The following is a 14,222-nucleotide window of genomic DNA, read 5'->3' as shown; positions in this document are numbered from 1 at the left end:
GGGGGTGGGCGGGCACGGTGGGGTGTTGGGGTCCCCCTCACCTTGGGGACTGGGGGAGCATGGGGGGCTGGGGGGTGCGTGCTGGAGGAGAGAGGGTGTCCCTCTCCCCGGAGCCGGGAGGTCGTGGGGGTGGTCTGACCCCAACACCCACCCCACAGGGTTTGGCAGCAGCCCTGGGGGGTTGGGGGTAAGAAGGCCATAGTGTGTGTATTTCTTATATATTTATGTATAAAAGTATAAATATATGTGTATTTTGAGATATTTGCATATAATTGTGTAGGCATATATGTATTTTTGTATAGTTATATGCCTGTATTTATATACACGTGTGTATTTTCGGAGCAGTGCTGCTCCCAGGGCCTCACCGGGGTGCGCTCAGATAACCCCCGCCAGCCCCTGGCCACCCCTCGGGCACAGCCCACGGCCGTGTTTTGGTGGCCCATCCCCAAGACTCCTTCCTCTTTTCACTTGCTTTCACTTGGTCCCGGGTGCTGCGAGGGCGTTCGCCTTCAGCGCCAGTAAAATTGGGGTTTGGCCCAAATAAGTGTCACCAAGGAGTGGGACGTGATGCACGTGCCTGGGGGCCACCCGGGGACCTGGGACGAAGTGGCCCCTCACCCGGTGGGGTTTGAGCACCGTTTCTTTCTGTTTTTCCAGAGCTGCTCTGGCCTGGTGCTGGCTCGAGCCCAAAACCAGCGTGGGGCTGTGCGCCAGCTGGGATGTGGTGCTTCTCATTCCTCCTTGTCATCCCTCCTTGGTCCCTCCTGCTCCCTTGAGCGTGGATTAAATTGCAAAGCCTTACTTAAGGGGAAGAGAGAAGCTTAGAGAGGTGTTGCCAGGAGGATGCTTAAGCTCCCTCTGTTCCCTTTGGTGAGGAGGGAGTTGGGGTGCTCCCCTGTTAACCAGGGAGGAATCTGGGTGTTATTCTCCATCTTTAAACACGAGGTGTTCCTTCTGACGTGCCTCATCTCTCCTAGGTCAGCATGATCCCCGGGCACGGGCCGGTGATCCAGTCGGTGCTGGGAACCTTCCTCACGTGGGGGCTGACGGCGGCTGGCTCGGCGCTGGTGTTCGTGTTTTCCAGCGGGCAGGTGGGTGCTGGGGTCGTGTCCTCCATCCCCGGGAACCGGACCGGGGTCTGGGATGAAGGGCTGCGCTCGTGGGTGGGTTTGGCTGCCAGATCCCAGGACTTGATATTGGGCTTGGGAGGTCCCAGGGCAGGGGAAGAAAAAAAGTCCAGCTCATTTTTCTTCTGTGTGTCAACAGAAAAGAATAGAAGGAAATGAAATTCCTGTCCCCAGGCTGTGGTATGTGCTGTAGTGCAGCTCATGGTGTTGGGGAGATGGGGCAGAGCCGCAGGCAGGGCTTTGTGTTGGGAACAGCAGGTTCTCCTGCTGTAACCTGGTTTTGCTGCCACGTCTCCAGAGCAGGATTCGGGTCAGCCTGTGCTCAGAACAAGCAGAGCGCTGATCTTTAAGTCACCTTGTATTTCAAAATTAGAGGCCTTCCTTGCTGTTGTGTTCAAAATTGCCCGGATGGATTTATTATTTATGCCTCTCTCTTGTGATGATTTATTCAGGAGTTTGAGGCAAAGTGAGATTCCCTTTGCACTAGCACGGTGGTTTTTCTTCCTGGGGGAGAGCGATGTGCTAAAGAATGAAAACTGCACCGGGAGTGAAGCGGGCAGAATCCGTGCTGGGTCACTGGAAAGAGTAATGGCTTTGTTTACAGCAACCTGTTATTAGAGGAATTAAATCTTCAAGTGGGAGAAACTCAGGGCAGTGTGCACTGATTGGCAGGAGAATTTCTGATTTACCTTCCCGCATCCTTTGGTGTTGGGTGCTGGCTGGGCCAGCCCGGACAGTGTGGGTGGGCTGAGGGAGCCAGGATGCGCTGGAGGCTCGGTGGGGAGCCGTCACCCCAGGATCGTGGCTCCTCTGTGTGAGAAGGGTGACTTTTGCCTCAAAGCACAGAAATCACTTGGGTTGCAGAAACGAAAAGAAAGTTAGGTGAGTGCGGCAGCGGTGCAGCTCTGCATGGTTCGTGCCGTGGTCGCACTCGGCTGCTTCTGCTGGGAATAAATGGCTTTGGTTTGTGTTTTGTTTTATTTGCAGAGGCGGATCCTGGATGGGAGCTTAGGCTTCGCTGCAGGGGTAAGTACAGCATCGTTTTACTCCTCGTCTCTGCCTGGGTTCACCTGCCGACACCTCTGATGCCCCTCCACTCTTTGTTTGGTTGCCCACTCGTGTTAGTGTTTCTTGGGTAACTGCCTGAGGGGCGGGTGGGGCGGGGAGGAGCGTGGCTGGTGCTGGTCACCTCCTGTCCTGGCGGTTCCTCGTTGGTGAGGGGGAAGGTGGCACAAGGAGGGTCACGAAGACGTCGAGCTGCCCACGCTGGGTTTGCCTCTCTTGAGTTGAACTCTTCTCCTTTCCTTGGGCTTCTGGATCGTTCCTGGAGCACTGGTGTGGTGAAGGTGGGCAGGAGGGCCTTTGTGCTGGAGGCTCGTGGCTTGCTCTGCCCTTCTCGCTCTCCGGTGAGGTGCTTTAAGCCCTTGGGAGAAGAGAGAAGGAAGATGCTGCAGCTCTACATCAAGGGTGCTCGCTAAATGTGGGGCTTACTGCATCTTTTTTAAAGGAAGAGGTGACACTGCCTGGCTTGAACTTGTGTTGGGGCTTGTGAATTTAGACCCCCTGCTCCCTGGGTGATGGCTGGAGGCTCATTTGGGCTTGTTAAATCCCGTTTGTTTTCCTTCGAGAGCTGGAGCGTGCCTGACCCGGGGGATGTGCTCTGGGTGGAAGGTGCCTCTTCCCTGGGCATGGGGTGGGCGCACAGGGCTCTGCCAGCTCCCGCTCGCTCTGTCCTGGCCGTGTTGCCGGCACCTGGAGCGTGGGTGACACTGCCAGGATTTGGGGTGAACCCCGAGCCCGGCGCCGCGGGCGATCTGTCCTGCAGCACGCAGCGACGCCGCTCGTGCTGGGGCCATGCGTGGAGCGGGGGCTCCTTCCTCCCTGGGCACCCCCAGATGTTGCAGCGCCACTAACTAAGGTGCGATTTGAGTGTTTGCAGCTCTGGAGATCGCGGGTTTTCTGCTCTTCCCAGTGCCTGAAGCAAACCCAGCTGCAACCGAGCGCGAACCTGCCGCGGTGGGTGACAGGAACCCCTACAGGGCTGGGTTTGCTCCCGAACAAGCTTTCCTGCAACGTGCCTGCAGCCTGCTAACGCTGTCAGTAACTCAACTTGTCGGTTGTAGCAGGTTCTTGGGCCGCTTTATAAGCGTTTGCATTAGGAATTGCTCGTTCTGGAGCTCTTCCTCTGTGGTTTGATTTCTAAGCTGTTTTTCTCTGGAAGACACACCCTCGTCCCTACAAGCCAACTTGGAGCCACTTCTGTGGCGTCGGGGAGATGCTGCTGGGGACACTGTGGGCTGGGCTGTCCCCTCGCCATGGGATCTCTGTCTCGCAGAGCAGCCAGCCCCAGCATGGCGCAGCGGGGCGTTTGCCCCGGCCCGGGGCTGGCTCTGGGGCCGTCCCGGTGCGGTGCCGTCCATGCCGTGGCCACCACCTCGCCCTGCCAGGAGCCCTGAGTCATCCCTGTGTGGCAGAGGTGTGGCTCGGCTGGTGAAGCAGAAGTCCTGCAAATGTTTGCTTTTTTCTTCCAGCTTCTTTCAATTTGCTGTGCTCGGAGCAGGAAAGAGGAGTTTTGTTTTTTTTCTGGGATTGCTGCAGTGTTTGGAGGGGAATGTCATGGAGGAAGCCCGTGGTGGCAGGTCCTGCTGGCAGAAGGTGCTGCCACATGAACCACCCACGAGCTGCAGTTTGTGAAGGTTTTTGGGTTGCGTTTGCGGGCCTGAGGTGCTGGTTGGGGTGAGCTGCCTGCGTCACCCAGTGCCACGACCGGCTCTTTTGGGGGAAGGTGCCAGAGATCCACAGGGGATTGTGCCACGGTTGCTTCTGGGACTAATGGGCTCACTGGGAGCAGATGCTCACTCAGCGGTTGAGTGTTTGGGTGGCAGAAGCACTGGAGGTTGGAGCTTTTATCCTCCTTTCGCCTCAGTTTGCTCCAGGTGTGCCCGTAGCTCTTTGCCTTGTGTCTGATGAGGGGCTGGTGTATCCCCCTGTGAGGGCTGTGCTCGACCTTGCACCTTGATGCTTCCCCAGTGCAGCTGCCCTGGGGTGGAGAGGGAGTTTGCTCGATGTTATCCCCAGGCAACAGGATCCCCTTGAGGTTTTTTTCAGAGTTTTTCTTTTCCCAGCTGGGCAGCAGCTGCAGTTGCTTGACCAGCGGTGTGATGGGTTGTGTCTATCCCATCCCAAAAGGATTTAATAGTGAAGTGTTTTCCTCCCTCCGCGGGCAGGGCAGGTGCTGGTGAGGTGTGTGCTTGGTGGCTTTGCAAAGAGTCCACGGGGAAGCTGGAGGAGAAACCACCTCCTGCTGTGGCCGTTCAGGACAGGCCTTTGGACAGGACGTGATGCTGGAGCTGAGGAGGCTGCACGCCTGAGGCTGCCGGTGTGCTGGGGTGGGAGCAGGAACCCCGTCGGGCTGCGAAATCCTCCTGGCTGGCTGGGACGAGGGGCTGTTCCTGCCTCATCCAGCCTTGTGCTGCAAAACCGGTGCTGGGGGGAATCTCGGGAGCAGCCTGGACTCTCTGTGTTTTGGCAGGCTGGCTTGGTGTAGGGGAAATAGCGGGATGTGGAGCAGCCAGCTTTAAAATCTATTTGTACGGTTTTCTCTCTTCCTGCCTGGAAGAAGTGTTTCTTCGGGCAGCGACATTGCTCTGATCATGGACTACTTCCCTTGCCACGAGGGATTTCTGTTTAAAACGTCGTGTCTTTGATGTCGATCTCTTGCAGATACGTACGGGCTCTTTCTCCGAGTACTGGGTAGAGAGAAGCAGAACTTAACTTCCTCTTTATCTCTGCTCTGAAATCCGGGCTGCTGGGTTTAATTAAACTTCCCCTGTGCTCTGTCAGAGCCAGCAGACCTCCTCTCCCTGCACTGACAGAGACAGGTATTGCTTCTGACCTTGCTCTTTTGGTGCTTAGCTCAGGATTCCTGACAGTCATCCAGCTTCCAGGGAGGTGTGTGATGCCCTCCAAGAGCAAATTTTCTGTTAAACCAGTGGTTCTCTCCTGTGGGTAATGATTTGCCTGCTTGTCTTCTGGGAGCTTGTAAAGCAAAATGAAACCAAAATTAGCTAAAAGCTTCTCTCCTGCTGAATGAGGAGGAGGACGTGGGACAGGGATGTTCAGACGACCTTGAGGAGGATGGTCCAGGATGCAGAGTGATAGTTTGGGATCCAGAAATCCTCAGCTCGGTGCTGCCCTCACTGCAGATGCACTGTCTGACCTGGGGGAGCTGGTGGAAGCTCGGGTGTACGCCGAGCTGGGACATGCTGGGAGAGCTGCCTGCGTGTGCTGGGAGCGTCCCGGCCGCAAAGCCAAACCCCGTTTTGTCTCAGCTCAGGCTGACCGTGTCTGATGGCACAAGTGTCATCTGGGGCCGGCTGGTTGCTACAGCCCTGAGGAGCTCAGCTCCTTCCAGCCCGGTACCTCTGCTCGGCTCTCTGGGCGTTCAGCTTCTCTCTGCCTCAGTTCCCTTTCTGGAAATTGTGGATAATAGAGGGTTTTGTATGCAAAAGCCTCTGAGGTGATGTGTTTCTATGGAGACAAGGCTTCGCTTGCTTGGGCATCTGATGTGGAATTCTGGCTTTTCTCTTAAATCTTGATATTCTTAAATAAGATCTTTTTTTTTGAAGATATTCTCTGTTATCTGGGTGTTATCTTGGAGGGGCTGTGCTCAGACATCATAAATGCTACATAAACGCTTGCAGTCACCCTTCCCTGCAGCCTCGCGTGGCTCTTCCTCTTACTGGGTCGTGGTTTGAGTTCTTCTGTCCCAGGTAAAGCATAAAATCACAGAGACACACTCTTTAAACTGCACCGGGCACGTTTGGTGTTGAATATTCCCTTTCAGTGCTGCTTAAAAAAGCATCAGTAATTTACACGGGTCTACCAAGGCCGGTTCTTGTTGTTGGAGCCTTAATGAAGTCAAGCTAAAAAGTTTGGCAGGGAAAGTGTCCTGCCAGTCTCTCACCTTCTGCTTTGCTTTCCCGTCCTGCCATGGGGATCTCCTTTGCTTGTAAGCAGTTTGAGTTTCCTGATCCACACGCCGTTAATGGGATGTTTCCCTTGAAGCTGCTGTGCTCATCTCGACCATCTCGTGGGAGCACGATGAGTCGTTGACGCTTGTAGCAGACGAGATAAGGGTTTTAATTTTAATGATACTGGACTCGGATGTACAGGGGCTCTCTGCCTCACCCTGGGCTGCAGCAGGACCAGCTATGGTTGGGCAGAAAGATCATTGCCCTGTTTATTCTGTATTTGCAGGAAAAAAAACCCAACCGTGCGCGGCTCTGGAGCTGCGTGGGCAGAGCTGGGGCGGTGCTGGCTCTGTGGTCTGGCTGGGGGGAGTGTTGGCACTGCAGCGTTTGGGAGAGCTCAGACTGGGCACCCACATCGGGTACCTGCCTGGAAGGGGAACCTGGTGCCTGGGGGTCAGGCCCCTCGACCCCTGGGAGCGGTGGTGGGGCACGGAGTGGTTATGGTGTGTTTTGAGGGCTCCCCATCAGCGGGAGGATGCAGACCTGGATTCAGTCGTTGTCCGTGGCACGAGGCAGTCTGGTTTTGAGCCTGGGTTTTGTCTCCGGTCACGCTGACGTATCCCAGGGAAAGGTTTGGGCTCCCCGCAACCCGGGGATGCTTTAGATACGCAGCTGCCTTCTGCGTGCTTCCTCCTCCCCCATCGACTGCAGCTTGTTTTCCCAAGAGCTGGCGGATTTGTGGTGGTGTTACATCTTGGCTCTGGAGCATGAAGTCTCTTTGCAAAAATCTCCAGATCCAGTTTGGCAGCGAGTGCGTGTCCTGGTGCCAGCGAGCCGATGTGCTGCAGGTCCCCTGGTCTCCGTCTTGGTTGAGCAGAGCAGGGCTGGTGTGAGGGCAAGACTTTGTGTGGAAAATTGTCCTCGCTCCTGAAGTAGCTTCATGTTTTACTGACCTGAGGAGAGCTCAGGCAAGCTTTTTCTCTTTTATTCCTGCCTTTGACACCAGCTTGCTCAGTGGCATTGGTGGGGTTTGTCACTGGCTGGACAATTACAGAGATTTTTAATAAATAGATGTGATTTTTGTTCCTTAAATCAGGTCGCTGGCAGAAATCCTCACCCTTTTGTTAGTTCACGAGCATCATCTGATGAGGGATGCTGCTGAACCAGAGGGTCAGTGCCAGCACAGATGCTGAACAGGGTGGGCAAGAGCACCCTTGAGCGAGGCTGCTCCCAGGCAAACCCACGTCCCTAAACCTGTGCCTGAGCTTAGAGATGGGCTGAGGGGAATCACGGGGACGTTGTCACCTCTGCTGCAGGGCGATGACTTCCATCTCCCCCACTAAGTGGGGTCAAGGGGTTTCTTTGCGTAAAAGGGCGTAGGAATAAGTGGCTTTTCCTTCCCAAGCGAGTGAAGGTGGCTGGTGCAGCCCAGCAGTTTGCTCCTTCAGTGGTGGAGCTGGGGTGGCTTCAGGCTCCGTCATCATCTTCCCCCGGAGCCCGTGTGCAGCGAAGCTGGTGGGAGCTCCGCTGCTGCCTTCGGTGGTGACGGGATCTGGAGGCTGAGCAGTGTCAGGCCTCTGTTTTCCATGGGGAAATGATATCTTAACATAAGATGACAATATAATTCTGCAAAGCCTTTCCCTGTTGCTTGTGTTTCCATGTTGGGGTGTGTGGTTGTTTTTTAAAGGAGGTGGCATTTGAAATATGAAGTTTGACAGCCGTGGTTAAGCCTGACATGACAGCCTGCTTTCTTCTTACTCATAGCGAGCTGAGATTTACACAATCCCTCAGGGACTGGTGTCTACAGCAATAGGCATCTCATTCCTTTGTTAAAAGTGATTTCAAATGTAATAGTTTGTTACGCACTTCTCTTCCGGCGAATACAGAGCGAGCTGAGCAGCATCTCCTCTGAGCACCCCGCAGCGGGGCTCCGTGGGGGGGTGGCTGGACGGAGAGGTGGGGGTCACCCTTCTTCACAGCATCCCTCTTGCTCCTGTCTGTGGGCTCGCTTCGCCTGTTCCCGCTGGATCCCCATCCCGCCCCCCTTTCTCCTCCCCTTTGCTGCGCTTCCCCGCTCGTGGGCAGCGCCGAGCGTCGCCCCGTCCACCCCGAGGCCGTGGCAGGGCAGCGGGTGCCGCCGCTTCTCCGCCCTTGCTGGCGCAGACGGTTTCCCGAAGCCGAACACAGATCTCGGTGTGATTTTTAAGCCCATCTGTGCTTGTCTCGCTGACTTGCTTCCTCCCGGTGTGTGGTGGGACCCGTGCCCAGAGCTGGTCACAGCTGAGCTCCCGCGGAGCTGAACGGCTGCAGGGAGGGAAACCGGGGCCAAGGCTGCCGAGGGCGTTGCGCTGGGCTGATGACTTTTTAATTAACCCAGCCTAGTACGTCAGGCAGCAGAGAGGAAGGGATAAGGTGATAAAATGCATGTTAATATTATGTTCTTTACTGTAAGGCTGTGAAACTGGTGCCTGCCTTGGCTTTTTGTTCTCCACACTGGGTAACACCCTGAGCAACCTCTTGGGCTCGGAGATCCCCACAAGTCTCAGATTCTGTTTTTCTCTGGTCTTTTGTGTCACTGTTCCTTCTCCTTCCCTGCTAAGCAGCAAGCAAGCAAAAAAACAGTCTGCTACTGGAAAGGTTTATTGTCCTGGTGCGTTGGTCAAACACCGCAGTAGGACTTGGGCAGCGTTGCTCAGTGTTCGGGATGGGAACTTGTCCCCTCCCAGCCTGGGCCCTCTCCTCGGGCGCTGGGGCAGGCCCAGCCCAAGTGTTGCTCTGAGCAGAAGCAGGGGATTTGCAAAGCCCTCGTGCTGCCGTTGTTTTGGTCTGGGGGAGCAAGGTAGGGACCTTGGCAGCTAGGCTTAAATCTGCGTAGCAAAGCTGTGGGTGCCCTCAGCTAGCTTGGAGATGACTCTTTTGCTCCAGGCATTATCCAACTTTTTTTATTTTTTTTTTTTTTCCTGCATGAGATCAGGGCTGTGTGTCCATCCTCCCCTGCCCACTCTGTGGAGAAGCCCAGAGCTGGGTGCAGGAAGGATTGGGTTGACCCCAGTTTTGGCTGGGCTGGGGTGGCCGGCAGAGCCACGGACTCACCCCTGTCGCTGCAGAACACCCGAGGAGAGGGCGGTTTCCCTGCCCCTGCTCTGCTGCTGTTCCCATTTGAAGGGCTGTGGTGGCTGTGCTAATCCCACCGAAAATCGCCCTAATGAGCTCGTGTTGCTCGTTTGCTGCCTTGGGCCTTTGAGCCAAGAAAAATGCTCTTGGTGAAAATGGGGAAGAACCTCACTCCTGCATCCTCCAGTGCTGTGTCCCGCCGGGAAGTGGTTTCTGATGGCTCTGCTGGGTTGCGACGGCCCCGCAGCTCCTTGGAGTCTCCTTGGAAGGAGGGTGGGCTGCTGGCAGAGGCGCCGGATCCTCGTGGTGTCGGCGTCCACACGGTTCTCACCGCTCCCCTCTTGTCTCCCAGGTCATGCTGGCCGCTTCCTACTGGTCCCTCCTGGCCCCGGCTATCGACATGGCCGAGGAGTCCGGCAGCTTTGGAGCCTTCGCTTTCTTCCCGGTGGCCGTGGGCTTTGCTCTGGGAGCAGCTTTCGTGTACTTCGCCGACCTGCTCATCCCGGCGCTGGTAAGTGGCTGTTCCTGGGCTGGGGGGTTCCGCTCTTCCTGCGGCTCTGCCGTGACAGAAGCTGGATACAGATTGGTTTCCATCACAGATTTAATGAAACTGTGTTTTCTCAAGGCCCTGAGTGGCTCTGCCAGTGCTGAATGCAGCTTTAGGCTGTCTGTGCTCTCTCTTTTTTTTTTTTTTTTTTTTTTTTTTTCCCTTTTTTTTTTTTTTTTTCTTTTCCCATTTCTTTCTTTTTTTTTCCTTCATGCTTCTGCTTTTGTTCTTTTAACTGGCAACACTTTGCAGACAGTTCAGGTGTGACCTTCTGTTTCAGCCCAGGGGTTTAATTTGCAGAGCTGCCAACCCTCTAAGCGTTTCAAAATTGAATGAACCATCCTACTGTCAAAGAGTATTATTAAAAAAATAAATAAATTGGAAGCTGTTGGATTTTTACAGCTGGAAACACAAGAATGGCTTAGTCAGTAAAGATATTTCCAAAAATTCCCAAAGGGCTTTTAAATTTTTTTTTAATTTATTTTAGTGGAAGGGGGGATTCTCTGTGGTTATGAGTGAGGAGTGTGAGGTTTTCCATTTGAAGAGTGGTACGGCTGGTTACCCCAGTGTCCAGGGGAGCCCACGGCGTCGGCCTGCCCCTCTCCCTTTCTTTCTGAGCCTCTCGTAGCAAACACGTCCAGTCAAACTCATCCTCAGCATCGAAGAAAATGGCTTGATATTACATTGTGCCACTTCCAGTGCAAATGGATGCATTAGAGTCGAGAACAAATAAATGAAATAACAGCGGTGTCAGGCGGCTGAAAGCCTGACCCATTCCGTGAGCTCTGCCTGCCCGTGTCCTGCCTTTTCTTGGGGTTCCCAAACCCTTTGCAGGATGCAGTGGGGGTCTGGGGGCTGCCGTGGGGTGGCTGGTTGCCGTCAAACTCTGCTTTTTTTTTGTCCTCCTGTTCTCAGTACCCTGAGGTCTCTTCCCTGCGTTGGCCATCGTGGTGATGGCCCTTGTTACGAGGTGCTGGATGGGGCTGGGGATGTGTTTGATCAGCTGCCCGAAGCTGATATTTCCCAACAGGGTGGATAAACAGTTGCACCACAAAACCCGCTTCTTCCTGACGGCCGGCGTTCTTCTGTGCTGCGTTTTGAAATGGGAGAGTGGGGAGGAGGAAGTGTTGGGGGAGGGAAATTCTTGCATTGCAAAGAGCAGGATGGAGCGGTGACAACGCATGCAAGGTGGCGAGGGCGATGGTCTTGTGGGGAGTGACACAACATTTATGTAAAATATACAATTATACCTTGCCTTTAATGCAGTTCAGACACCGATGGGAGAGGAGCTGCTGCCTCCCCTGGCTCGACACGGCTGTGTGCCTGCTGTGGGAGGGCATGTGCCACCGCGCGCTTGTCCCATGGGAGTTTTAGCCTGGCTCTGAGGAAGGATTTCTGTGCAGAAGGGGCTGTTGGGCGTTGGAATGGGCTGCCCAGGGCAGGGGGGAGTCCCCGGGATCCCTGGAGGGGTTCAAGAGTCGGGCTGAGCCAGCGCTGAGGGATCTGGGGGAGTTGGGAAGGGTCAGGGTGAGGGTCATGGTTGGGCTGGAGGAGCTGCAGGGGCTTTTCCAGCCAAGATGATTCTGTGAAATGCAAAATGCTGCTTGTCCTTCCCCCGCAGAACCCGGGCAGGGTCAGGAGAGCTGGCGAGGGGCTCTGGTGCTCCCTGAGCAGGGACAGCAGTGCTGGCTCCTGGGGCTGCTCGGAGGGCAGGGGATGGGGCTTTGGGGATGCTTTAGGCAGAGGAGAGGGTACCCAGAGGTGGGGAAGTTCCAAGGAATGCTGCTCGAGGAGCACAGGCAGAGGTTAAAGCTGAATGCATTGAAATGAAAACTCAGCGAGTGGCCGGTCAGTCCGGAGCCACCCCCGGGGCTGTGCTGGTGGGGAATTTGGCTCAGGATGCCTCTCCCTTCACTTGGAGCCCAGATTTCTCTCTCAGGAGCCAGCGCCGCTCTGATAAGGATTTTTAAACCGTTACGTTTCACTTCCATCAAGCCTTGCTTCTTTCTAAATCAGTTAAAATCTCAGGGTTGGTGTCTTTTTTTTCCTCCCCCACGTAAAGTCAGGAGGGGAAGGGATGCTGGTGGGAGCGTGGGGCTCTCTGCCCCTGGCTGGGGGGGTGGGGGGGCAGGACGAGGGATCGGTTTTTACCAGGTTGCTCTTTGCACAGAGAGCTCGCCCGCTCTGCCTGGCACTCCTCCATAATTGCTTTGCTGGATAGCAACAGGTAGTAAAAGGTTCTAATGCTTCCTTATCACCCCGGCCCTGCTCCCTGGGGAGGGAGCAAGGCTTCGCTGGTGCTGCAGCCCCCCCCGGCCGCGGGGTGACTCCCGGGGTACCCCAGTGTTTGCTCAGGGCAGGGTTGGGGCCGGCGGGAGGGTTAAACCTCCAAGACAAACTGGTTAATGACGCCCAACAGCTGTAGTCATTAAATTCCTTACAAAAGACAGATCTAATCTATGACATCTTTATCATTGGTTTCCCCGTGTGAAGCCTTTAACGTGTTTGTTCATCCTTTAGCTGGGTTTACGGAGGAGACGCTGGGCTGGGCTGGTGGAGGACAGCAAACCCCAGCGGGGCTTTCGGGCGTGCTCAGGGAGCGAGACCATCGTGGAAACAGACCTCAGGAGCGTTTAAAAAACGGGCTCTTCCTTATTTTGGCCACCACCTCCTCGCACGTCGGGTTCAGGCAAAGTGTGTCTTTACCAGCTGCGCTGGGTTCGGTGGCTGGGGACGCGGTGGCAGAGCTGGGTCTGCAGCAGGACGTTGCTATAGTTTCTGGAATATCTGAAACCACTAATGAACAGCCCGTCTGTCTCTTCCCCCTGTGGCCCCGGTGATACTGCAACGAGTTTCCCTCCTTCCTTCACTCTAGTTTAAACTTACAGCTACTTTTTAAATAATAACGTGACTTTCAACTGGTGTTTGAGGAGGCTTCTGGATGGAGAGGGGCAGGTGATGGGTGGTGAATGAGACACTATTGCCTGTACTAAAAAGAATTGGGACTAAGGGTCTTTAATGCCAAGACCTGAAGCCTTTGAGGGAGAGTTTACTTAAAAATACTGCTCAGTGCAGCAGGTCCATGGTTGCCAAGTAGCTATTTTGGGTCTACTATAACGCAGAAGAATGCTGGAATTAAACAGCGGTATTCTCATCCTTCAAATCTGTCTTGCAGCTCTGCTGACTTGGCTGGGTTTTGTTCAGAGTGTGATGTTTTATTGGGATTCCATGATGGGTTTCTTGCTCTGGCTTCTCTCTTCCTGGAGGAATCCTCTCCAGAGGACGCATCCAGCCCTGCAACAGGGGAGGGTCAGGCTGGGCAGGAGGAGAAAATGTTTCCCAGACAGAGTGGTCCGAGAGTGGAACAGGCTGCCCGGGGAGGGGGGAGTCCCCATCCCTGGGGGGGTTTCAGGGCCGTTGGGATGAGCTGTGGGGGGATGTGGGGTAGGGGAGAACTTTGACAAGTCAGGCTGAGGGTTGGACTCGATGATCCCGAGGGGCTTTTCCAACCTGAGTGATTGAATGATTCTGTGTGTGTGTGTGACTCTGGTTTTCAGACAGTCCGCGCCTGCTTTCGCTCCTGGGTTTTCACATGCACGCGTGTTGCCTTTGTCTTCGAGCTGCCGGATCCCCACGACCTCTCCCAGTGGTGCTGTCGGGGCTCCCACGAGTGTTCCCGTGCTGGGTGGGCTGTTGGATCCGGGCACAGCGGAGCTGTGGCTGCCAGGAGCTCCCTCGCTCCTGCCTTTTCCAGCTCGCTGCCCTTAAATGCTCCTCTGAGCAAGCAGGAATTCACAGACGGGCTGCTGGCGGTGCTGGGAAGGTGGCAAGGGCAGGGAAGAGGAGAAGGCAAACCGCCCATGGCGGGAGATAATAAATCCCTCGTGGGTTGCGCGTCAGCTCGGCCGTACCTGCCTGCCCACGTGCGTACACGTTTCCTATTAACTGCCTTATTCTTTCCGCTTCCCGGCTGCGTGACGTCCTCTCGGCTCTGCGATCATTACATTAAATAGGATAATGAAGCTTAATCGGCTTCATCTCCTCTACCTCGAGGCTTCGTTTTGCTCAGAAACATCTGTCGGCGCACAGGGAGCAGCTCGATGGCTCCCGTCGTGGTGGGTGCAGCTCCGCCGCTGGGTGCTGCGGCATGTGGGGTCTCCCTGGGAGAGCTGAGCAGCGTCCGAGGGGGAGGGAGAGGAGGGCAGATGTTTCGGGAGAACCAGGAGTTAATATATAATCCAGGGAGAGAACTGATGGGCCATTATTCAGTTATAACTAGGAGCCTGCCAATACTTCTCGTGTAAAAGATGATCGGGGACGGGAGGATGGAGAGCCAGGGCTGTAATTCTGTCCTGGAAATACCATCTCAATTGGATTTTTAAATTATTTTTTCTTTTCAGCTAGATACAGGGCTTGTTGTTTTGTGGTTTGGTTTGTGGTGTGTTTTTTTTTTTTTTTTTT

General features: G+C 54.9%; 1 protein-coding gene across 2 annotated transcripts in view; it reads left to right on the top strand.

Moving 5' to 3' along the window:
• SLC39A11 (solute carrier family 39 member 11) overlaps positions 1-14,222 on the top strand; it is a 100,526-nt gene that overhangs the window by 10,434 nt on the left and 75,870 nt on the right. For both annotated transcript variants that reach the window (XM_026861074.1, XM_026861073.1), the window contains exons 2-4: positions 978-1,091; positions 2,115-2,153; positions 9,567-9,725. In XM_026861074.1, coding sequence (XP_026716875.1) covers positions 984-1,091; positions 2,115-2,153; positions 9,567-9,725 — 306 coding nt within the window. In that variant the 5' untranslated portion in view covers positions 978-983. The remainder of the gene's footprint in view (positions 1-977; positions 1,092-2,114; positions 2,154-9,566; positions 9,726-14,222) is intronic.

Source organism: Athene cunicularia (assembly GCF_003259725.1).
Source record: "Athene cunicularia isolate RWA chromosome 18 unlocalized genomic scaffold, athCun1 chr18_part1, whole genome shotgun sequence".
Classification (NCBI taxonomy): Eukaryota; Metazoa; Chordata; class Aves; order Strigiformes; family Strigidae; genus Athene; species Athene cunicularia.
Note: the sequence above shows the minus strand (reverse complement) of the source record. Positions and strands in the feature narration are given on the sequence as shown.